The following is a 10,000-nucleotide window of genomic DNA, read 5'->3' on the forward strand; positions in this document are numbered from 1 at the left end:
TGGAAGCGGCTGAAGTTGACGGGTGGAACCTGGTAAGAAGCTTCGCAGGACTGGTGCGATTTTCTCGTCTTGTGGACCTGTAAGTTGTGACAAGGAAAGCATAAATAAATCAATGAATGAAATGAATCATATATTGAACTGTGGACATGAAATCAAGTGAAGCTATGAGCCTCGCAAGTCTAAACGCAATCTTAGCAATTTGCGTAGAGAAGCCTGAAAAATCTAGGACTTCAGCGGGGTTTGAACCCGTGACCTCGCGATACCGGTGCGACGCTCTAACCAACTGAGCTATGAAGCCGCTAATGTTGGGAGCTGCTCATTTGTGGGTTCATATGTTCACCGGGCTCAAACCCCGTTGAAGTCCTGAATTGTTTAGGCTTCTCTACTCAATTGCTAAGATTGCGTTTAAACATGCGAGGCTCATAACTTTACTTGATTTCATATCCGCAATTCAATATATCATTCATTTCATATATCATTTCGTTCATTGATTCATTCATCACAGGAACATATGAACCACAAATGAACACGGCAGCTGCCAACATCAGTGGCTTCAACCAGTGAAATGATAATGAAATAGATCATATATTGAACTTCGGATATGAATCAAGTGAAGGTATGATCCTCGCAGTTATGAACGCAATTTTCGCAATTGGGTAGAGAAGCCTGAAAATTTCAGGACTTCAACGGGTTTTGAACTCGTGACCTCGCGATACCGGTGCGACGTTCTAACCAACTGAGCTATGGAACTAGTCATTTGTGGGTTCTAATGTTCCCGTGATAAATGAATCAACGAATGAAATGGTATGTAAAATAGATCATATATTGATTAAACCCCGTTGAAGTCCCGAATTTTTCCGGCTTCTTCACTCAATTGCAAAATTTGCGTTCATGACTGCGAGGGTCCGCATTTCAATGTATGATCTATTTCATATATCATTTCATTCGTAGATTCATTCATCACGAGAACATAAGAACCCACAAATGTCCAGCTCCCAACGTCAGTGGCTTCATGACTCAATTGGTTGGAGCGTCGCACCGATATCGCGAGGTCGCGGTTTCAAACCTCGTTGAAGTCTTGAATTTTTCAGCGGCCATATTGGATTACAGAAACAAAAGAACGTATTTGCATAAAAATAGAGTTCAATTCCCAGAGGATTAGGTTGATACACCATCATGGCCGCCATTCCTTTGTTTAGGTACCGTGGCCATGGCCACCGTAACGTCAAGTGAAAACGATCTATTGCTAAGATTGCGTTCATAACTGCGAGGATCATAGCTTCATTTGAAAGTATAAATAGACAACTAGTAACCGTATGTGTATGTGTGGAGTGGAAAAAAAGTCCACTCTTGGTGTGATTGCACTTGACCTCGGTAGGCACTAATTAACCAACAAGGAAGTGTGAAGTCTGATTGCCACGAGGGTTTTCTGAAGACAAGTTCATTGTGCATATGTTTGTTACGTTTGCATGTGAGTATCACGTGTGGGTCGCGTGCTTACCTGATTCGTGACAATATCCCCATCGTTTCTCTTTGTCAAAGTTTGGTGTTACTGCGCACCATGACCGATTAGTCTTGGGATCAATAATACAGCGGTTTACCGCCGAACCGCGGAACACAAAAGGCAGGGCACAACACTTTCCAGTGTACGTCTTTATACATGTTGTCCCTGAAATAAAAAGTACATCCGACTAACACAGGGTATCGACAAAGGCGATGGATTGTTTTTGTGGAGAGAGCAGAGATATACAGTAGCTTCCTCTAGTCAGTAAGAGGGCGAGTTCCTTCTTGATTTGTCCTTACATAGGTCTGTTTTGCCGGACTAAAAGCAATTGCCAATGACAACAGGGCTTTTGAACTTTTTGATTATGCATGTGGATGCATGAAATTAGCGAACAAAAACGCAGTGTGTAGGTCAATTGCGTGCTGACTAATTATTGACCGACACTCCTCCTTCGCGCTTCAGACTGACAATGAATCCTTGTAGAGTCAAGAACACATTAACAAAGTCAACAACTTTTGCACCTATTTCTTTAAGAAACGAAAGTTAAGTCCGAGCTGTATGGTACAAAAGATGTCTTTTTCTCTACGTTATGTCATCGCCGCCATCTTCAAGGACAAAAAACGATAGCTCTCTCCCTTCTTTTCGTCCACCGACATTTTGTCTCAAACGATTCGTAATAAACCACCTATACCCATTTATTCGCTTTATCTTCTCTAACTTTCTATTTCTAATGCTTCACCAACGGGATACACCTTATTCCAAAATGGCCACCATTTTAGTATTCTTTTGTTTGTTTGCAAATTGGCCCTTGTTTTTTTTTTTTGTTTTTTTAAATTCCAACTTTATTGAACATACACACGTGCAGTTAACATTCACAAAAGACAATCTGCAACACTAACAAACACTACAACTTAAAACTAACAAAAAAGAAACCTCATACAATAAAAACTTTAGAGCGCAATCGGTTGAGTACAACAGAGTTTCATTCCGTATTTAAAAGAGACAGACCATTTTGTTGTGGTCGTACAAGAAATATATTTTTCTAGCCTAATCTTATCACGAGCTAGGGAAACAAATTCATTAAAGATGTAAAATTTACTGTTAAGAGCTTTTACGTAAAGAAAATACTTTCCTATAATGACTAAATGATTGAGGGCTAAACAGAATTTAGAATCGTTATTAATAATACCAAACATAATTTTTTTTATTGAAAGCAATAATTTTAAAAATTGGCCCTTGTTGCCTCGTTCAAGGTTAAATACCCTTTTGAATTTAAGTTTAAGGTGGCTGAACACAGTTTTTGATACCTATGCTTCATTTACCTTTGTCTCTAAAACCCTTGATCCTTTGGTCGCCAAAAATGGTACAGTGGACGAAAAAACGGATTCACACCAATTTGCACAGTGCAAATTTGATGCAAAGATATACCTACTTAGGTGCAATCTTTCGTCCAGTGGTAGCATGCAAGTTAACAACATGAACTTCGGTTTTTTGATAGTTAAGCTGAAGTATATGCCGTTGTCATGACAACATAAATAAATGTAAAAGGACCTTTAAAAGCGGTTTTGTTTATTTTCAGAAAATCTGGTCGTTGGATTTTCTTTCAGTATAATTTGCATACAACAAGCTTGTAACGATGCTCACAAGTTAACACTATTTTAGTAATAATTTGACAGAGAGATCGTGTTCGGCCACCTTAACACAGTTTTCGCGCGCGCTCTTGCTAACGCAATAGGTTTAAGCACGCGCGTTTTTGAGACGCGAACGGCAACCGGAAGTGAGCTGTTTTCACTTTTAACTTGTCTTTATACAACCACATTTACATTGCTGAGTATCTTTTGCCCTTTAGAGATGACAGTGGGAGACACCACTGTCCTGGCACGCGAAATGCTCCCTTCCCGTTGCCGTCCGCGTCTCAAGGACGCGCGTGCTTAAGCTCCCTAATGCAGCGCGCGCGCAAGGATTGCAAAAAATAAACGTGTCATCAATACAGTAATCATTTTATTTGCTCAATGCTTCCGCTATCTGTACTATGTTTCCTCATAATTGAACAAAGTGTTTTGATGGTTTTAGTCTTTTATGAGAAATGTATGTTAGAAAACTTTAACGTAACGATGCAAAGAACTCCGCAATTCGCAGATTTTTCTTTGTTATCGAAAGACTTACAAGAAACGATTTGGAAATACGTGAGACAAGAAATATAAGTGATAGATCTAGAAACCGACGTTTCGGTGAATAATCATTAATTGCAAAGAACATAACACTGCTGTTCCGAACAATTTCTTAGCACGCTTCAATGTAATCAAGAAATGCACGAACAAATTTGACTACCTTGTTAATGAAATGCTGTGTATTCAAGATCTTAAACCAGCATTGAATGTACAGTCGGATTTTCTTCGTGCTAAAGTATTCATGTAATTAGCTTGGTACTCTTTTGTGCAAATTCGCTTCAACTTAGCCTTTCGCAAACCGCATTTTATCCTTATGTAACCTTGATAATGGCAAAAGATGCACCGAAACGTCGGTTTCTATCACTTATATTTCTTGCCTCATGTTATCGAAAGAACCCAGTTAAATGCAGCGCATGCGTAGTAAGTTAAAAGATTGCGATTGACCACTCGTTAGAATTTAACGAAATTTGGCTCGAAAATACTTTAAGAAATAAGTAACTGGAGTATTGAAAAAAAATTGAACTTTAACGAAGAAATTCTAGCTATTCCAGGGATAATTAAAGATCTCTCTGTCAAATTATTATTAAAGTAGTGTTAACTTGTGAGCATCGTTACAAGCTTGTTGAATGCAAATTATAAAGAAAATCTAACGACTAGGTTTTCGGAAAATAAACAAAACCGATTTAGAGGCCTGTTTAGATTTATTCATATTGCCATGGCAATGGCATATACGTCAGCTCAACTATCAAAAAACCGAAGTTCGTGTTGTTAACTTGTTTGCTACCATTTTTGGCGACCAAAGGATCAAGGGTTTTAGAGACAAAGGTAAATGAAGCATAGGTATTAAAAACTGTGTTCAATCACCTTAAGAAAGAGGCAAAAAGGGCTAATTTGCAAGCAAACAAAAGGATACTTAAATGGCGGCCATTTTGGAATAAGGTGTATGTTCCTTTCTCTCTTTGGGGATTTTCTTGGAGCAAGAGAGGATAACCGCAATGCCGACGAAAACATCACTTAGGGCTATTATAAGTGTTTCGCGATTAATCCATCGTAGGCACTTTGTACAATACCGACATACTATGGCACGAACTATTTTAAAGTAAAGATAGAAAATTAAACGGTTCGTTGTATGCCCACGTTGTTGTCAAAACCTTAACTTTGATGATTTCACGTGATTGTTTTCAGAGTAGCTTACGTCAACGAAATGTACTAAAATGCGTGTCGCATGTGTAGACGATTGTCTTTCCACTCTTAACTAATGATATTCATCTTTTGTGACGTTGCTGTTGCTGTAAGCGTCGTCGTTGCTTAGGCGACCGCATACGAGGAAACAATCCGAAACATTGTTGCGCAAGCAAATGTTTCCCCGTTTTCGGCCCCCAGGAAACGTTTGTTAAGAAAGCAGAATTTGCTTCCTGGGAAGAAATAAGGTTTGTTAATTTCTTCAGAAACATGTTTCTTTCTCAGCAAATGTTTCCTTGTTTGGGCGCCGAAGAAACATTTCGGGAAACGATGTTTCCGCAACAATGTTTCCTCGTTTGCGGGAGCCTTTAAACTCCCTTTCATCGCACTACTTTGCTCAGCGCTGTACTCACTATTTTGCAGTTTATCTCAAGTGCGCGTCTTAAGCTTAGAATCTTACTTGGGCACGGTGTTTGTATACAGATTCTGCTCTGAATTGTGGATCCCTTGCACACGTGACCCGGTTTACACATGCGTGTCCTGGTCTGCACGCTTCTTCCACACGATGCTGCACAAGCCTCAAATGCTGTCCACTGCGACAAGTTCTCGTCTTCTCTTCCGTGCTTAGTCTTCTTGGCTGCTTCCATGGAAGCTGTATACTCGTCCTTTTCGCGAAGTCGTTCTATTTCTGCAAAGATAATTAGTTTTATCAGCTTCTGGGGTACAGGGATGGCGCAGCCACCAATGTGGCTTGGGTTCGATTCCCAGACTCGGTGTCATATGTGGATTGAGTTTGTTTGTTCTCTACTCTGCACCGAGAGGTTTTCTCCGGGTACTCCGGTTTTCCCCTCTTCTCAAAAACCAACATTGATTTGCGTTGATTTGTTGATTTCAGTTTACAGTGTCCCCAATCAGCGCTCCAGCGCTAGAACGACTAGACACTTAAATAAAGTTCCTTTCCTATCCTTTCTCCGAGTTTTCTTGGGGCGTTGTCATGCTTTAGAGACCCCTTTATACGGAGCAAAGGCACGGAGAACGCCTCAAGGTAATAAGTCTAGTTAACAACGTGCATTGTACATTCCGGTGTGTTTAATATCTGCTTATGATTCTTTGTTTAAACCCAGTACGCTTTGGACATTTCGCTCCAATTATGGTAAACCGGATTTCTCGCCTGTGGTGTGAAGATACAAACACAAAGCTATGTTTCTCGTTACGTCAGCCATTGTTATTAATATGCCAACCAGAAGCTAGTTGGCTGTTGAAACAATAACTTTTTTTGTTCCGTGATTATCAAATTTTAATATCAAAAGAAATGTGACGTCAATGTTTGTAAACAAGAAATCTCGTTATACACCATCGTTGATGTAAGTGTAAAATCGGGGATTTAATTGTGTGCGCCTGTTTGAAAGATAAATCAAATGAGTATTTTCATTACATACCAGCATTTGGAATCTGTCCATGATGTGACAATAGCACACTCCTAAACGGCAAGTCACATCCTCCTGGCGTGACAGCGATTGCGTTATTATTGTTGAGTAACACCTCATTGTCGATATCGTCTGCGTCACGAGCGTAGAATATCACGTGGTGGTGTTTTCGAGGGTGTTTGAAAATTGTCTTAAGTTTAAATGTTTCAGCAGTGATAAGATAACCTCCAAGTTTCATGCTCGATACCAGTTTGATCGGTTTACGAATTTTGTTGATGAACTTAAGGCTGATGCACTTGTCTGGAAGAAGAAATAAATGTTATAAAATATTTTATGATTGATGGCGGCAATCTGACGAGGCTCAAGTTTATCGCAGTATTTTTGTTTTGTATTTTTGTGGTGCATGGTTTTTAGCACAGCAAATGATTACTTTTTCCTTTCCTCGAATCTGCAGAACAAGGAAAACACACACCCCCAACCCCCCTCCCCCCTTCTTTGTCTCTTTCGCCCTCGCCCCCTTCCCCAGATCCACGATTTAACTACTCGCAATACATGTCACAATGTCCAAGAAAGGTATCTTGCAAGTTCTGTTAATTTTCAAATCGGAATATGCGCATTTAACGCTTGATACTTTTTTTGATCTTATTTATCATTTCTAGCATTTGGTTCTTGCAAGCATTCTTTCTCACTTTTCGTTCTTACCATTTTTGTCCGGTTGCTTGTTAGACATGTCATCCTCCAGCTTAGAGTTAGCTTTTTCCTCAAATGGACGGGTTGGTCGAAAGTTTTTTAATGCTTGGCTGCCTCCAAAGAAATTCTGTCTCCCGGCTGATGCCATTCCTGCCCAGCTGTTTAGTGGGAATTTGAAACCGCTATTGGTCAGCGGCGTCTGTTTGTACCCGAACTGCGGCTGTGGAGCTGTAATTAAAACGCTGCCGGGGCTTATCAGCGGTCTCGCTTGAGAGGCATGCGCTGGTGCAGTTATATAATTTGGAGCGCGGAGGCTTTTTGGCGGGCTCATTAGTTGTTTGAAGTAAGTTAATGGGAGGTTAACCTGCTGTCGTTGTCCATAAATCAAGCTGACATCTTTTGGTCTTTGTTGTCCCATTGCGGGAATTCTTGCTTGGTGTTGTTGGTTTTTGAATGCAGTGTCAACCAATGCCGCGGCTTTTGCTCTTATCTGAGCAAGTTGTCCTCCAGGAATTGCTGGCTGTGTAGGTCCACGGCCGCCATTCGTCATTGGCTGAAATTTGTTTCCTTGATTCGCCCTATTCAGAAACTTAAAATTCTCATTTATTTGATCTGGTCCATACCCATATACCGCTTGTGTTGGTGTAGTGGGCAAATTGACAGGATTTTGGTGTTGCTTTAACGCAGAGGTGGAACCTGTTTGCGGTAAATAGTTTACTTTTCCTGCAACAACTCCCATTACATTGGCTGATGTTAAGTTCATGTTTATTGCTTGTTGCTTGGCAGCTGTGAAGGCGTCCTGTAAAGTACTTTGAATGTGATGCGCTGCTGATGTTGCATTTGCGGGCTCAGAGTCCGGACTGTTTGATTTTGACAAGCCGATTCGCAGATTGTCACTCTGATTAACTAGCTTTTTTTCGGCACGGGAAGCCATTATATTGGTGTTGTTCAGCAGATTCATATTCACCTTCAGTGCGTTTTGTGACGCATTTGCGACTTGCGTGATGTTTACCTTTTTCTTCCCGTGCGATAACTGTGTCGCCGCCGTTTGGTTTGAGGAACTGCCAGCCGTTTTATTTACCGACAAAGTATCTTTTAGTTTAGCGTTGTCACGGTGTTTTCCAGAGGTGGAATCTGTTAATGCCTCAAGCTGTTGCAGATTAGTTAGTGTATTGTTAACATTTGTGAAATTTTGTTGATCGTTACTATTAACGACTTCACTATCATTGCCGTTTTTGGACTGATTGACTTTCGGTAGATTTTCCGTGGAAACGGCGTTTGAAATATCGCCGGTAATCTCTTGAACGGTTGCTCTCGCAGTAGGTGCTTCATTTGCAGTAGTTTTCTTCGTTGGATTTGTTTTCACTTGCACTGCCATGTACAAACATCCTTCAAGAAACTCCTTGCTAGCAATCTCGAGTTTCTTCGCCACAAGACCCAATTTGCTTGTTGTGTCGTGACACATAAACCATCCTGGGTGATTGAACAACTCGTACCCTGCAGCTCCTTTAGTCTGAGTTTTTCTTTCAACAAAGGTTGCGTCTTTCTCTGGAAAAGAAGTTAGGTGAGCGACTAGAATATACCTAATCGGCTAACCCAATGTTTTACGCAATTTGAACCTCCCGGGATTGAGATTCTGGTAATATATAGATTTAGCCAAGCCTAATAGCGGAGCTCCCTGGCTGTTTATTCTTATGCATCAATCAATTCCAGTGGTGCCCATCTCCCCCCCGGGCAACCGCGGGGCATTTGCTCAAGTTGTCAGTCCCCGGGGTGGGGCATTCGCAATTTTATCGCGGACCGGGGGCTGGGCATTAGCCTACCCCGGGGCGACCCCCGGGCATTTCACACCAAGTTTTCGAATTAACATGGAAGAGTTTATCGGAAAAGACGAGGCCTTCGTTAAAGACTGGCTTGTCCGTCACGGACTCGAAAAACTTGTGGACGTTTTTAAAGATATCTTCATTTATACTTGTAAGCATATGAATATATAAAAGCGGCAAGGTGAACAAATATCACAAAACAATCACTGACGTGAAGACTGCGTAAACACGACTACTTCGCATTTCGCATTCAAAGCTAGCCTAGCAATTTTTAAATTCATGAAAGTGGAGTTAAAATACAGAGGGTTTGCGAATTCAAATGATGCGATCTTCAAGACAAATCTTGCGAGCTTAAAATGCGATTCATCATCATTTAAAATGTCTTGATTCTTTAAGGCGACGATCCCGGAGGCGGGGCATTTGCCCTCTTTCTTCGTCCCCACCCCGGGGCATTTAGACAGCTTATGTGTCCCCACCCAGGGGAATTTGACCCTTTAAAATAAAACATGCTATTACCCGGGGGTTAGCTTCGGGGTGGGGGGGGGGGGGGTTGGGCACTGCTGGAATTGACTGATGCATCACTGCCTGTATATAGGGTTAGTGAAAATAAAGGGTTTTCGAATTGTCTGCGTTTTGGTGTTTCCGGTTACTGCTGAAAAGCAGAGCTCCCTGGTTATTTATTCTTACTGCCTGTAAGGTTAGTGAAAATAAAAGGTTTCGAATTGTCCGCGTTTTGATGTTTCCGGTTGCTGCGTTAATAATTAAATCATTTTCTTTGCTTTCTTCTATAGAAAAAATCATGGCCTAATGAGTGAATTCCACGGTAAATTTCACGCGAAAAACCGGCATTGCATTTGGAATTCATCAGTTTGGCAATGAATTTGGCAATGAATTTTTCTTGAATCGCATGAGTTTTAAAAGAAAACAATCACACCCTCAGCGAGCGAATGGGAAAAGGAAAAAAGTCATTTCGGAGTCAATAGTCAATAGCCAGCGAGTAGGAATCACGCTAAAATTAAAAACCGTCAGGAAACTGAGTCAGTTCAAGGTCAAAAAAGAGTTTTACTGATGTTCTTTATTCAAAGTTATCTCTGAAAACGAGATCATTCATATTTTAATGTATTTCATTGAAACACGACAGCTTGGCTTGGAAAAAGAATCGGCAAAATACGGTAATGCAACCGAGAAAGAACAATGAAACTT

The 10,000-nt window shown here is 40.8% G+C and overlaps 1 protein-coding gene across 1 annotated transcript in view; it reads right to left on the reverse strand.

Moving 5' to 3' along the window:
* The window catches only part of LOC137989994 (uncharacterized), a 15,038-nt gene that overhangs the window by 299 nt on the left and 4,739 nt on the right, over nucleotides 1–10,000 (reverse strand). The window contains exons 3-7 of the mRNA XM_068835550.1: nucleotides 6,987–8,522; nucleotides 6,297–6,584; nucleotides 5,318–5,545; nucleotides 1,502–1,669; nucleotides 1–77 (exon numbers count right to left, since the gene is read on the reverse strand). The exon at nucleotides 1–77 is cut by the window's left edge and continues 299 nt beyond it. Of these exons, the coding sequence (XP_068691651.1) occupies nucleotides 1–77; nucleotides 1,502–1,669; nucleotides 5,318–5,545; nucleotides 6,297–6,584; nucleotides 6,987–8,522 (2,297 nt within the window). The remainder of the gene's footprint in view (nucleotides 78–1,501; nucleotides 1,670–5,317; nucleotides 5,546–6,296; nucleotides 6,585–6,986; nucleotides 8,523–10,000) is intronic.

The sequence above is a fragment of the Montipora foliosa genome, unplaced genomic scaffold (assembly GCF_036669935.1).
Source record: "Montipora foliosa isolate CH-2021 unplaced genomic scaffold, ASM3666993v2 scaffold_485, whole genome shotgun sequence".
NCBI classification, from domain to species: Eukaryota; Metazoa; Cnidaria; class Anthozoa; order Scleractinia; family Acroporidae; genus Montipora; species Montipora foliosa.